The following is a 15,463-nucleotide window of genomic DNA, read 5'->3' as shown; positions in this document are numbered from 1 at the left end:
TTGAGAACCGCTTCTTTAGCATGACCAGCTCTTCTGTAAATAGTGCCGTCATTAAACAATCCCCAGCGAACACTTTAAGAGTATATGCTGGCAGTACCCTGCCTGACATCCTTGTACTCAGTGAGCGATTTCTGTGTGCTCTTCTAAGAACTGTGGCAAATACAAAAGGAAAACTAGCAATGCTGCCGTCCTCGCCATGTTTGAAATTTCAGTTAGGCAAGTCGTACCCTGACTCCCATCTAGGACATAGGGCCAGGTGTGTGCCTGACCACAGCTGTATGTCCATGGGTGACAGAGCAAAACTGGTTCTGAACTCATGTTTCTTCATCCCTCCAAGCCCATTTTATCCCGAACTTCTGCAGATTCCATCTCTTAAAGTCTCTCAAATTCATCCAACTTCTCTTTAGTGTTTCTGTCCTGCTCCAGCAGAAACCAGGATTGTTTCTCATCTCAGGTTTTGCAATAATCCCCTAAGGCTCCCCCAGTCTCCAGTCCTGCGCCCTTCCAGTCCACGCTTACTGTGAAGTCATTCCCACTACTTCAGACCCCTCCACCATGAAAGGGCTAAGCTCTGATTATGACAACCTCTCCAGACTCTGGACACTCTTTTTTGGTACGTATAGGCTGTGCCAAAATGACTGAACTTCATCCAGTTCTTAAGAACTATGTGTTTTTTCTTGCCTCAGTGCCCAAATTCATACTATTCCTTCTGCCCTTCTAACCTTCCTCCTCCAACCTTTGACCTGGCCAACTTCTATTTCACTACTCGAGTCTCAGCGTAGACATCACTTCCTCAGACACCCCCTGTCCCCTCCACAAGCAGAACTTTGTATTATGTAGCTTCCCTGTGGGGAGCTGACAAAGCACCCTTCACTTCCCTCGTCACCTTCCTGTGGTCCTGTTGTGTAATTGCTGGCTGGCTTGTACATATTCCCTACAGACGGTAGGCCATGTCAGGGCAAGAACTCTCAGTGCTGCAGCCTCAGCACCTTGCAGAAAAACCTGAATGGTCAGTGCTGTTTAAAACTTGCCCAGCCTGCATGGCTCAGTGATTGAGAATTGACCTATGAACCAGGAGGTCACAATCGATTCCTAGTTGGGGCACATGCCCGGGTTTGCGGGCTCGATCCCCAGTGTGGGGATTGCAGGAGGCAGCCGGATCAAAGATGTTCTCTCCTCATTAATGTTTCTATCTATCTCTCCCTCTCCGTTCCTCTCTGAAATCAAGAAAAATGCATTTTTTTAAAAACTGTTTAAAACTTGAAATTTAAGAAAGAGAAAGGAATCTCAACCAGGTTTAATAGACCAGCAAGGTCAAAATTCCTATTCTAGTATTATTTAGGAACAAAGGGAGTATCTGTGAACAGACACGGGCCCTGTATGTCAGACTAATTGTATGTGCAGCTCTCTGTGTCCTGACCCCATCCTCCATGAAGGAAAATAAAATTGCACGCATGTGTGAAAGGGAGGGCAGAGACCCCTCTGCGAACCCCCGTCTCTCTCCATTCTCTCCACCCAGCGGTAGGTGATACCTGCTTGAATAGAGGATAGCATTGGGGTTATTTTCAGAAGCTTCATTATCTCAGCTGGAAAATCCTAGGACAGCTTTTTGCAAACCAAATGGAGTTCAATTAATGTATCAAGAGTAAAGGATCAGGACCTAAACACTGAGAGTCAGCATTATCAAAAATCTCTCAACACCCTGATGGTTGAGTTCAACCTCTTAAAGTACCCTTAGAAGAGGGAAAACTGAGATTTTCCCAGAAATAATCCTTAGAGGCACAAGCATGAGCTAAAATGAACTAATTTTATTATGCATTAATGAAATCACGGGGCCATTCTTGGCGAGCCCTCTCCTCCACTCTTTTTCCCAAGGCTAACCAAAGACAGTTAAATTCTTTTTTTAAAACTAGCTTACCATTGCCAGGGAAATCTTACTAATTTATCTCCCACTGATTAAAAATGTATGATAATTAGGATGAATCCTAAAGTTAGTTTATCTTCGGAGGAAATGTTTCTTAAAAATAACAAGGCTCTAAAAATGTTGTTTAAGCTCATTAAAAGGAACCTTTTGTGCACTCTGTTGTATGCAAAGATGCCCACTATGCAAGGCTGCTTATTGGGAAAAACAATATTGGCTTGGTCATTCCAGTTCATCTCCTCTCCCTTAAAAGATCCCAGTAAAAAAAACAACAACAGTAAAATAGGTATAAACCCAAAAGGGAATAAGATAAAGCAAGAGTTCAAACAGCAATTGAGTCAGGTAGAGCCACTAAGCCGGCAGGTGGACTTCCCCTGAGGGGTCCCAGACTGTGAGAGGGCGCCGGCTGGGCTGAGGGACTTCCCCAAGTGCACGAATTTTCATGGACTGGACCTCTAGTTATCAAATAAACAGGAGAAACTTTTCCAGGCCTCAGACATGAGCCTGTGGATTGCTTTACAGATGGGCTGCAAAATGAATGATAAACACCCATTTGCTTTTTTAAATACATATAAATCTTTTAGATGTACTTGATTTTTAAACTATGCACCTTCATTGTTTTGATAACCTTTAAACTTTCATTTAAAACAGCTTTGAAAGGGGAGAATGTACCTATTTTCTTAGGTCTGTTATGAATGCTACAAGGCATACCTCCTTACTTTGTCTCACTGTGTACACCTAATAATACTATTGTTTAGAACTTTATTTTTGGATTTTTTTTCCTGACTAACTCAGCCTTGAACATCCCCTTCCCAATGACCTTTAAACAAATTGTTGAAATGTTATTATATATTTCACTTCCTATATTTCTCAAATGCAGAATGTGAGCACTGTTGAGTCAAACACCAAGGTCATCACTCTTTTTATACATACTTTTTATAGTAACAAGATAGTTCACTAGGGGTTGTCTAAGTTAGAAGCAAGGATAAACAGGTAGGTAGGTAGGTAGGTAGGTAGGGGTGATAGATGATTCATAGACAGACAGGTAGACAGATAGATACAGATGAATAAGCATAACCAAAATGGTGCTCCTGGTGGTTGGTAGAGGCAAATTCATACTTTCAAATGAAAGTGCTAGATTGTCCAAAAGATAATACTCATGGTTCTATGTTGCTTGTTTGCTTGTCTTTAATTTTAAACATAATGGTAAAAGGTTAACTTATTTTGTTAGTCACAGCTGATAAAATAGAACAAGTGACTTTTGTTCATGATATATACATAGCCATGTGATGAGGTTCCAGTTCCAGCAAAATGGTGTTTACACAAATTCAGAAAACCTTCTGCTGTGAACACCTGGATATGCTAGATAAGATATAAGACCAAAACAAAAGAAAGAAAGAAAGAAAAAAGATATAAGACAAGTTTACTTACTTGTGTTTTCGTGTAATACTGAGCTTGTAGGAAGGGAAAGGAAACTCCTAGGTGTCAAAAAAAAGAGTGTGAGGGCAATGAAAACCAGGATCATTCAAACTGATCCCAAGGCATCCTGGGAAAATGGGGTCGGGGTAGGGTCATGGCAGGTAGTGGGTTGAGTAACAGTGGGTGGGCTGAGGACTTAAAGTTTGAGACACAGATGGCAGCTAACGCTTCGCAATCCCCTGAGTTAGGAAACTGGAACTGAGGTTCCTGGGGTGTGCCAGACATGTCAAAGGCTGTGAACTTCTGTGAGAGAATGCCTTGCACAATAATCCTTGCCTAACAGCTTGGGGAGATGATCTGAGCACTTCTCTCTGCTGGAGAGGAAAAACAAAAACTTTCCCCTCCCCTTAATCCCAGACATGAGGATATTTTATATTGAAAGCTGCATTCATGCCATGGTTATATTGCCAGGTAGTAGAGGATATCAACGTTAAGTATAATCACCACAACTATTATATGTGGTATTTGTAAGCACATTTTATAGATAAGGAATCAGAGTGATTAGATAATTTATCTAAAGTTAAAGGCAATAAGTGACAGGATTGGGATTTGAAGCCATATTTTATAACTTCAACTCTAGAGTTTTATTTGGAGATATTAGTGTGTAGCTAATTTGGGCCTCTGTTTTATTTTATTTTATTTTCTAAAACATATATTATTTATTTCAGAGAGAGGGCGAGAGAGATAGAAACATCAATGATGAGAGAGAATCACTGATAGGCTGCATCCTGCATGCCCCCCACTGGGGATCGAACCCACAACTCAGGCACGTGCCCTTGACCGGAATCAAACCTGGGACCTTTCAGTCCCCAGGCTGACACTCTATCCACTGAGCCAAATCAGCTAGGGCTAGGGCCTCTGTTTTAAATATTTCAACTGTGTCCACTTATTACAGCACCATTATACATTGATTTTATATTTTCCCTTTGTTTCCAAAGCATAAATGTTAATCATGATCTGTGGGCAATAGTATCAGTTATGAGGCCACCGTGGTGTGTCCAACCAAGAATTAAGACAACAGAACCAGGAAAGTACATATTTTGTGAGCCCCTTAACAGAAGAGGTGCTTCTCACTAGAGCTTGCTGTGGAGAGAGACGGATATAAGTACCCTGTGGAGCTTCATTCTGGATGCACTAAAAGAGGGAATTGTCCAATAGTGATCCAAGTTTAAAGAGTATAGTTGAGAACACTATATATGGTACATGTGTGTGGTGGGAGGGGGATAATGTGCCCCCAAACATTGTGAATTGTTCACTTGTGCACCACAAATAGAGATGTGCACTGTTTTTTAAGAAAGGTTGTGTTCATAGCTCCATAATTTAACCATGAAGGCATAGAATGGCATCTTTTACTAGCATCCATAGTCATGACAAAAGCTTTATTCGCCACCCATCCTGTTCCATCTGCTGTCAACCCAGTGACAGGTTTGGTTAATAGATTGCTCTGGTTTCCTTAAGTCTGCTCGGCCTGGCAGGATAGAACTGTGCTTTGATTTATTCGCTTACTCCTAAGGCTATTTAGTGGAAGATGTTTTAAAGAGAAGTTTTTGAAATGGTAAAAATACCCAAAATGGACAGATCGATAGGCCATGTGTCATTTATTGACGTATCATATATTTGTGAATGCCTGGCTTGTATCAAGCAATGTTCTAAGAAGCTGGGATATTAAAATGAAAACATGGGATGCTCCAGAACTCCTGGGTCTTCTGGCTTTAAGAACTGGGTAGTCAGTGGAAGATAAAACATCTCTAGTCACACGGGTGCCATCATGGACAGATAGATCTACCCGCGAGGGAGAGTGGGACCTGTGCTGAGGCTTCACAGGTGATGAGGAGGCTGTCCAGGAGGCAAGTGAAGAACGTATACAAATTGTTCAAGTTTGCTGCAGCATAAAGGCTAAGATGGGGAGGAGCTGGAGGCTTAGGGAAGATTCAAAACCACCACATGGGGTTTGTACGCAATGCTGGGGAGTTTCTACATTACTGAAAGGGATAGGGCATCATTTTGACCAAATGGATGAGTTCAGAGGGTTTCACATCCCTTTGGCCAGCTGGGTGTAGGGTAGCTGGTAGTGGGTGGGGAAGGAGCAAACTACTAGTAAAAACAAAGCACCCAGCAGGACATATGTCCAAATGGCTTAGAGGATGGAGGATGTGGCTGGCACTAGGGCAGTGGCTAGAAAGACAAGCTGAATATGAAATACAAAAGATATTTAAGAGGGAGAATTAAAAAAAATAAATCTTGTAATCATTGACAGCCACTAGCAGTGACATATTCTTGTGGATTCGGTGCCTGCTGGGTGACCTTTTTTGTGGAAAGAGCAGCAATCCTGCCTGCTGTTCTATGGCTGTTTCTATTTGAGAGATTGAACAGTAGAGATTTTAATGCTAACTACAAGTAGCTATGTGTCACCAAACAAAGGGATTAGTCCTGAGACGGTGTGGCATTTGTCATGGGTCCTTAGGTTTTAGCAGCCAGGAGACCATCTAGTCCTGGCCATGGTGCTTATAGTTCAGGTGAGCAGGTGCTCAAGTTGGAGGTAATGGGGGGCGGGGGGGTTAGGAGACTGGACTTGGTGTCAGCTGGGCGTGGGTTTGAATCCAAGGTCTACGGTTTGCTTCAACTCTCATTTCTTATCCCTGTGTCATTAGATGTCTATTCATGCATAAGTGGTGGAACTAACATTCCATCGTGGAGCAACCTGACTTCGGAGTCCACACTCTCCCTTTTCCCTTCTTTCTCTTTATATTTAATATGTGCATTGTTTTCAGGATTATTACTGTTTTTAGAAATGCTACAATTTCTAAAGTTAATTTTATTACCAGAAGTTGCTATTTCCCCTTTGACCCAAGAATTATGTCATAGAGAGCTTTTACGAAATCATGAAGAAAAGCCTGCCGTGCTTTGGTTTGGTTATGTTTTCTAGTTTTATCCCACTATCATCAAAGGACATTGTTCGTGTTATTTCTACTTTATGAAATTTACTGCATGCTTTGTGGCCTAATCTATGGTTAGTTTTGTGAATGGTCCATGTGAATCTGAAAAGAAAGTGTATTCTTCATTATCAGGATACAAAGTTTGTGATGTACTAAGATCTCCGGTATTAAGTACGTTGTTTGAATCCTCACCTGAGGATATGCCCTGTATTCTTAGAAATGAAGGGGGCCAAGGAAAGAGAGAGAGAAGAGAAATACTGATATGAGAGAGGAACACCCATAAGCTGCCTCTCATATGTACCTCAATACATGCCCTGACCAGGAAGTGACCCCACAACCCCCTGGTATACAGGACAGTGCTCCAACCAATCAAGCCACCCAGTCAGGGTGGGTCTTTTCTCTTTATTTACCTTTTGTCCCCTTGCCCTGTCCTTGGCCTGAGAGTGGTGTGTGAAATGACCTAATATTAGTATGTTTCTATTTCTTCTCGCATCACCTGCAGGTCCTGCCCTATGGGTCACTGCTGTGTCATTTGATGTACATTCATGACTGTTGAATGCTCCTTATGAACTCTGGCCTTTAGCATAGATCAGTCCTTTTCTGTCTTGTTTTGTCCTTTTCAATCTGCATTTGATCTGTCATATACCAAGACCAAACTGATGCTGTCTGTGGCTGTCAGTTTGCATTTGCCTTGGATGCTTTATCCATCCCTATATTTTTGCCTTTTAAAATCACCTTGGGTTAGGTGTGTCTTGTATTCAACAGAATCCGCATTCTGACTAGTATATTACCCTCTGCCCAGTGTGTAACTGGAGTCCCATAAACTTCTAGTTCTCTCTCTTTTTTTTCTTCTCTTCCTCAACAGGGGTCAAGACTCAGCTAAGTCCCTAATATGTACGTGTGTGTTTCCAGTTTCACTAGGAATAATAGACAAAATCATAATATATTTAAAGTATACACCATGGTGATTAGATATACATATACATTGGAAAAGGTTAATTTTATTATCAGAAATTTTGGAACTGTCTGGACTGAAGTCCCCTCCTGGACCCTCTGGCTTAGCGGGGTTGCCATTTCAGTCCTGCCCTGACAGTCTCACCCTCCAGGAGGCCTGGCTCTGCCTCACCACCTGGGAGGCCCCACATACACTCATTCCTGGGGGCCTTGATGAGCACCGAGAGAAAAGTTTAAAAATGCATTCCCTCGACTGGCTTGACAGAATAAAGTTTCCGATATTTGAACTAAAATATGATGGCTCCAAAAATATTCTTTAAAATATAATTAAATGCCTTGGAGAAAATGTTATAAGATATAAGTCCACAGCTGGAAGGAACCTGAGGAATCATTTCTTTGATCTCTCTCTCCAATGCATTAATCACTTCTATGATACCCCATATTTTCTAGTCTCTGCATTTTTCAGGTAACAGTAAACTGATACTGTCACCCACTCCAGAAGCATGAGTTTGAAGCCCAGCTAGCCCCTACCTATATTAGCTGTATGATGTTTGGAACTTCTATAAGCACCGAATCTCAGTTTTTTAATCTATAAAATGGGGACAAGGGTAGAAACTCAGAGGGCTGTTTAGAGGACCAAACGGGGTTAAAACACTAGATAGACCATTAAAAAAACATACCTATGGGCTGGGTACACCTGTGGGCTGCCACTTTTCAGTCTCTGATCTGAAGTAATTAGCATAATGCCCAGCACAAGACAGGCACTCAATAAATTATAAATTCATCAGATCTGAAACCTTACACACCAGACTCTTAGGAGAAAGGGCATGTTTGATAAGAGGCCAGGGAAGAGGAAACTCAGAGTAACCAGGACATGAACTGTAGGCCCAGGAACGTGGCAGAAATTGAGGGGACACACACCAGAGAACAGATGGAGGTGGCTTATCTAAGAATGCTGCCTCCTTCCCAGTCTGCTTACTCTGACTCATCTTCTGCTGATACCTGCTGGCTCTCTCCTACAACTGCTGATCTCCCATCCCTGTGCAGATGTAACTGACAGAGAAGGGGTGGGGGCAGCAGGGTGGCCCTGCAGCTGGCTGGAGTCCCAAAGGCTTGCTTGCAGCTTCCTTAGAGAGCGCTTATTAGGAAGAGAACAAAAACAGCATTGAGCAGCAAGCCAAGGAGGCAACATTTGCCCTGCCCCCATTCCCTTTGGCTTTTCCCCATCAACTCTAGCACCTCGCCAAATATTCCCGACGCGGGTGGGTTGCAGCTGTTCCACACATGTTAGAAATGAGGGCCAGTGGCTGTTCCTATTTTTAGCATTTGAGTGTGGATGCAAAGGTCACCAAGATCCCCCACTGGCTGGCTCACGTCCCCTCTCTTTTCTCTACATTTCTCTTCTTTTCCTCCGAGATGCATGCTTTCTGTTCAGATGAGTTAAAGGAAGACTTTTGCAGGAAGAGAGACCCCAAGTATTTGCTGATCTTGGCTGGATGCCTTATAATTGCTATGAGCTGGGTGACATAGCTGTCCTGTGGCCTGAGAAGTCACGTACAGACTTTGCAAGAAGCACCCCATGCTTGGACTGGAGCCACTCTTTTCTCTCCTGAGCATAAAACGAGGTTTAGAGTAAAAAATAGTTTCACATATCCTCCATCTGACTCTCCAAATACACAGTGGAGGGCACTGAGGCCCAGAGAGGCTGATTTGCTTATTCCTACCAGGCCTTAGTAATCAATCTTATTATATCTTATATTCATGAAAGGCTTTCCTGTGCGAAGCACTTCCCATACATCCCCCCCCCCGCCGCCCTCCAATCCTCACAGCCCAGTGAGGTGTATATCTCAATTATTCCCATTTTATAGATAACAAAGTGGAGGTTTAGTGGTTTGAGACACTTGCCCTAAGTCCCATAAGCTGACTGTGGCAGGCCCAGAGAAGACACTTAGGAATACACCTCCAATTCTTCATCTCTTTCCACAACCAGAACTCAGGGTGCCGATTCTTGAGGATGAAAGAAAGGAGGAGGAAGGATGGACCCTGAGAGGGAGGGAGGCCCGGCTTGAACACACACGTTGTCTCTGCATTGCCCTTCCAGGCGATTCTTTGGGAACCACGGAGCGCTTTCAGAACAGGAGCTCAGCCCTGGCAAGGGACCGCACGAAACGTCAGTGGACGAAAAGCTGCTGAGAGCTTTGGTCCTCCTTACCTGTTCTCTGGGTCGGCCAGGGCCATACTCCGAGTGACGTAGCACATCCTGAGGGGGATGCTCTTCCGGTCTCTGTGGAAGGAGAAGGGCTGCGAGGACGATGCCAGAGGGTCCGAGGAGCCACTCCCTAGCCGCGGGGATTCGGGCGGAGGCGTTTCCCATCCAATCTCCGACACAGGGGAGCCTTTCTTCACGTAGGGTGTGGCTTCTCTCATGTACTTCACTGCAAGCAAACAAAGACAAGAAGCTCTTTTAAGCACAGCAGGGTGGGATGTGTGGAAAATCTGATTGAACGTTGAAACGCGTTAGACAAGCTCTTCATACTGGACCTCTTAAATTCTAAACAGGATTCAGAACTGTTCCTCACATAATAGTTACCCTGTTATTGAAATTATATACCAACGTGGTTGTTAGAGCGCGAGAATTACTTTCAGCTTTTTTCAACTAGGACAGCTTCTATCTTTTCTGACTATAAGTTGCATTCTGGGAAATGGGCTGAAAAACAAATGGGCAGAGAACGGGAAAGCGTAACTTAGACACAGGGACTCTGGGTAGCCATATTCACCGTCCATGTCATCATTTTTCTGTTGAGAAACAACAGGCTTTGTCAAGTTAATAATGCTAAGAACATATGTGTAAAAAAATTGCACAGAACACTTATTTTCTATTGGCAAAAATCTATAATAGCAAAAATATTAGATGTAAGAGCTGAAAACAGGAACAACCTAAATGTTAAAAAAGGACAGATTAAATAAATTGGAAGACATCCATATTTTTAAAATGAGATAATAGAGATGTTGATATAGAAAGACCTGTAAGGCCCTAGCCAGTTTGGCTCAGTGGACAGACCATTGGCCCTTAGACTGAAGGGTCCTGGGTTTGATTCCCATCAAGGGAAGATACCTCAGTTTCAGGTTTGATCCCTGGCCCTAGTCGGGGTGCATGTGAGAGGTAACCAATCAATGTATCTCTCTCACACTGATGTTTCTCTCTTCCCCTTGCTTCCACTCTCTCTAAAAATCAAAAGAAAAATATCCTCGGGTGAGGAATAATAACAACAACATAAAGATCAGTAAGATCTATTATTAGTTTTAAACAAGTAGAGAGCAGAACACATACTGTAATCATTTTATGTATAAAGTCATAATTATATATGCTTGTATGTCTACAAATATTTCTGGATAGAAACACAAGAAAATGTTAACTATAGTTAGCTCTCGGGAGGGGAAATAAAAGTTAAGATGCTGGAGAAACAGGCCTTTACTAGTACTATTCCTTTATTACCCTTTGTACATTTTCATGTTTAGACATATGCATGTATTACTTTACAAAATTTAAAGAAACAAAAACAGTTTAAGAGTTAAACAGACTGAAATTCTGCTTTTTGATGTTTTCTTGGTCTTAAGAAGTTACTTGCCTATTCTGAATTTAAGCACCGTCTAAGCAGACAGGGCAACTAGATTCTTAGAACATGCAGCATAAACTTCCTTCTGTGGCTCATGGTCTGGTTCTCTGCTATGTGGGGAGGACTTGGCTAATTATTACAAGCTAGAGGCCCAGTACACAAAATTCATGCACAGGAAAGGTCCCTAGCAGTTGCCGGCCAGGGGTGCCTCCCTTCCTCTGGCTGCCTGCTGCTGCCACAGTCACTGGCTCGGCCCCTGGTCAAATTCCCAGTTGAACTCCTGGTTGAGGGCAAAATTTGACTATTAGGCTTTTATTATATAGGATGGCAGTGGATTGTAATGGGTGCAAGATAGGGGGCATTTCCTCTAGACCTTAGAGGATTCAATTCTAGAAACTAGTACCTTCACTGTGCAAGACATAGAGCCAGGCCTGGCCAGTGTGGCTCAATGGTTGAGCATCCACCCATAAACCAATAGGTCATGGTTTGATTCTGGGTCAGGACACATGCCTGGGTTGTGGACTCCATCCCCAGTAGAGGGCATAGAGGAGGCAGCCAATCAATGATTCTCTCTCATCATTAATGTTTCTATCTTTCCCTCTCCCTCCCTCTGAAATCAATAAAACATAGTAAAAATAAGTAAATAAAGACATAGAGCCAGGTTTATAAACATGGCAGAAACACAAAACACATAGATTCCATACTCAGAAATTACAAAGTCATGGGTGACTGTAGTTGTTGCTGTTGATGTCCCATCAGATCCTTTACCAGTGGGGCTGTGTGTTGGCTGAGAATAACTCATAGCTGTCCCCTGCTCTGGAGGACTGCTCCTGGCCTAACAGAAGCCTCCCTGCTTTGGAGACACTAGGGCTGCTGCCCAACCCCTCAGACGGAGACACTGCTTCTAGGGAGCCCCACCTATGACATCGTGATATGAGCCAAGTATATAAACTATGGCACATGTTTTATACAGGAATAAAGTACCTTTGAAGAACTCACGAGAAAAATGGATCGAGGAGCACTAGTAACAGATTAGGTTCATGACAATTTATAAGCAGACCAAACGTGCCCACAGGCATGCAGTATGGATCTATATTGGGGGAACCTATCCTAGATATTAGAAACAGATATATTGACTCAAGACATAGGAGATGTCACTTAGCACCAACACGTATTTGAAAATACAATTTCGGGGTTGCCGAGAACTTGTTAGCACAAGATGCAGTTACAGAAGAAGAAAGGTGATTCCTGGCCACTGTATTTTAAGAAATATTATTTGTTTCTTTGTAATATATTTAAAGAGAAACACAGACATACCTAAGAGCACGTGTTGAAAATTTAGGGGGACAGATTTAAGTTGTCTAAAATGGAAATAAATAGACCTGTTTTGAAGATACTGAATTTTCCATGTCTGAAAATAGCTTAGTAGAAGCTAAAACACTGCTTAGCTTTGTATATTGTAGAGCTATACTTGTTGATATATAGGGGATTCAAGAACCAGCTGAGGTCGTTTGGAGAGTATCCTTTGCTTGTATTATCATCCTTCTGGCTGAAGCAGGGGCATGTTGTTGTGAAAGTGAGATTCCAGGATGCTTCATGGAGTGGGTGGTATTTCAAGTTGGCCTTAGAGAGAAGCTGGGACTTTAAAAAGTAGAGATAAGAATCACAATCCAAAATTTAAAAAAATGAATAAATTTTAAAAAACACACAAAGAATCACAATCCTTTAATATAATGTACTCTGGTTTATCATTTTTATTGTTAAAAAGTAGAGATAAGAATCACAATCCAAAATTAAAAAAATAAATAAATTTTTAAAAACACACAAAGAATCACAATCCTTTTATATAATGTACTCTGGTTTATCATTTTTATTGCAATTCCCTAGGGAAGGAAAGTTGAACCTCAATTTGAAAGAGGGCTAAAGAAGGAACATTTGTCATAAACCTAGTGATGTACCAAGTACGGAACCCAGTGCTTTCCTCCAGTTTCCACATTTAAGCTTCAAAATAACCATTTATAGCCCCACTGTATATATAAGAAAACTAGGTCCAAAGAGAAAATGGGCAAGGCAAACCCAGTGCTTTCCTCCAGTTTCCACATTTAAGTTTCAAAATAACCATTTAAAGCCCCACTGTATATATAAGAAAACTAGGTCCTTCATTTATTGAGTATCCACTTATCCACAAGCAACAAGAGATTACATTGCTATCCCCTTCAGATCCTGCAAGAAGGAAACGTCTTATAGAACTATTTTAATTGTGGTGGGCACTAGGAGTTTCACATAGGTTATCCTTTGCAAAACTAATATTATTTTACACATCAGCACACCAATGCTCAGAAGTTAGCTTTTGTGGAGTCATGTGGCCAGTAAGGGGTGAAAGTGGGGTTTGATTTCCCAGAGATCATATTCTTTCATGGAATCTGGCTAGCCCACTTAGATGAAGGATGCAAAATGAGAAGCTAATGGGTGTGGATTTTATTCTATAGGCAGTGGTAATAGCCATGATGGTCTACAAGCAAGAAAATGACAGAGTGAGAAGTCAGCTTTAGAGAGAACTCTTGAAGTGTGAGATTGGGTGTACTAGAGGGGAGAACAAATTAGAGGTAGATCTACCAGTTACTGAGCCATTGGGGATTACTACCAGAGATAACCTGAGCAATATATAAGGTGTGAGGAATTCCAGAAATGTGTGGCTTGATCCATTCATGGGCAGAGGCATGGAAAAAGGCAATTTTAGCCGGGAAGCAAGTATTCACCAAGTAGCCATTCCCTATGTGGCACACAACTTGGGGGAGTTTTAAAGGAGAGAAGACTTAGTAAGAAAGGACACCTCATTGGAAAGGATATTCAACTGACCAAATGAAAATAAGGACAGAGAAAATAAGTTAACAAAGTAGGCATGATAATTTAGAGATTCATTCATTTAGCCAAAATTCACTAGTGAATTTTCATGTGCTGAGGAATGTGCTGTCCATGAGACATGATAATAAATGGTCTCAGATTAACAGAAGTTTAAGCCTATAAAAGGAGAAAGGGAAGTGAGTAGATTTATTCTTTTGTTAAATCTGGACCTTGGTTTTAGGAGGTTCTAAGATGGACAAGCCTATGGACCTGGTAATCAAATGCAACCTTTTCTGGAGGAAGGCAATTTAATCCTAGGCTTCCAAGAGTCCCTATGAATCATTTTTAAGGGCAATGAGCAGCATAAAATCAAAAACTTGTCACACAAAAGAAAATAAGTTTCTATGAACAAGAATTAGTAAAAATACTGGTAGCAATAGCAGTCCCACACAGACTACAAAGCCACAAGTATATTTACTATGTGTGAAGAAACAACTGAAAGCTGGAGAGAATCATCTAGAGATTATTTTTTTAAGTGACCTAATAGATTGGTAAAGAACCAAATAGAATATCAAAATACTGAGAGTGTGATCTAAGTCAGGGAGGGTAAGGTGTTCCTAAGACTAGATTTGATTGCAATAGGTGCCCCAAATTATAGTGTATTAAATAATATAGAGGTTTTTGTTTCTTTTACCAAAATCTACTGTAAAAGAAAAGGGCAGGTAGGGGAGCTCTACGCTCTGAAGTGGTCAGGGCCTCAGTTTTCTGCCTGCCTCATGCCCTGCAAGCCTAGCCTGCCATCCGATGGTCCAAGAAGGCTTCTTGGGTTCCAGCCATCACAATCAAATTCCCATCAGTAGAAAGAAGGAAGACATGAAGGACACACAATCCTTCCTCCTTTAAAGCCATTTTTTTTCTGAAGTTGATACACCAACCCACTGACCAGAATGTAGGCACATGGCTACTTCTACATGGAACAGAAATATTAACTGTGGACAGTCGTTTGCCAAACCGGTTTAAAATTGGTGGGGAAGGGAAATGATTACTGTAAAAGAGGAAGAGAATCGATATTAGGGGACGACTCTCAGGTTTTGACACAGGGAGACATCCCTAATTTCATCAGCTTAACACATTAGATGTTATAACACATAAGTACAAGTAAATACATTGGAGCAATTAGTAAAAAGCGCAATGACTAGGTTCCATAATATAGAGGTTTTTGTTTCTTTTACCAAAAGTCTACTGTGAAAGAAAAGGGCAGCTAGGGGAGCTGACTTGATACTCGGAACCACCAGTGGTACATTGCAATCATCTGAATGTTTACCAAAGACACTACAAAAGGGACTAAATCATGTGCCCATGTTACAGAGCTAGAAAGTAGCAGGTGCATGAGTCAAATCCAGGCAACCTGGCTCCAGAATCCTACTTTTAACCATGAATAAAAACTTTCTCACACTTAAGAAAAATTAATTGGATGTGTGTGTGTGTGTATTTAAGCCAATGTTTTTATGTACTAGGAGAAAACATCCAATTAAGAGGCTATTGCCTGTAGCATAAGAGAGCTTAATTTTGTAAGCTTGAACTATTAAACTATGGCATTTCAATAAATTCCTTTTAAGATACTATAATATGTATTCATGATAGTTTGACCGGGCAGAACTGAACAGGTAGTGTCTGCATAATTACACCATGTGCACACAGACAGTCACAAT

At 41.7% G+C, this 15,463-nt stretch overlaps 1 protein-coding gene across 1 annotated transcript in view; it reads right to left on the bottom strand.

Moving 5' to 3' along the window:
* Nucleotides 1–15,463, bottom strand: part of SNTB1 (syntrophin beta 1) — a gene marked incomplete at its 5' end in the record, with an annotated part of 223,960 nt that overhangs the window by 106,454 nt on the left and 102,043 nt on the right. Inside the window, one exon of the mRNA XM_006769125.2 lies at nt 9,503–9,725. Within this exon, the coding sequence (XP_006769188.1) occupies nt 9,503–9,725 (223 nt within the window). The remainder of the gene's footprint in view (nt 1–9,502; nt 9,726–15,463) is intronic.

The sequence above is a fragment of the Myotis davidii genome, unplaced genomic scaffold, assembly GCF_000327345.1.
Source record: "Myotis davidii unplaced genomic scaffold, ASM32734v1 scaffold1, whole genome shotgun sequence".
NCBI classification, from domain to species: domain Eukaryota; kingdom Metazoa; phylum Chordata; class Mammalia; order Chiroptera; family Vespertilionidae; genus Myotis; species Myotis davidii.
Note: the sequence above shows the minus strand (reverse complement) of the source record. Positions and strands in the feature narration are given on the sequence as shown.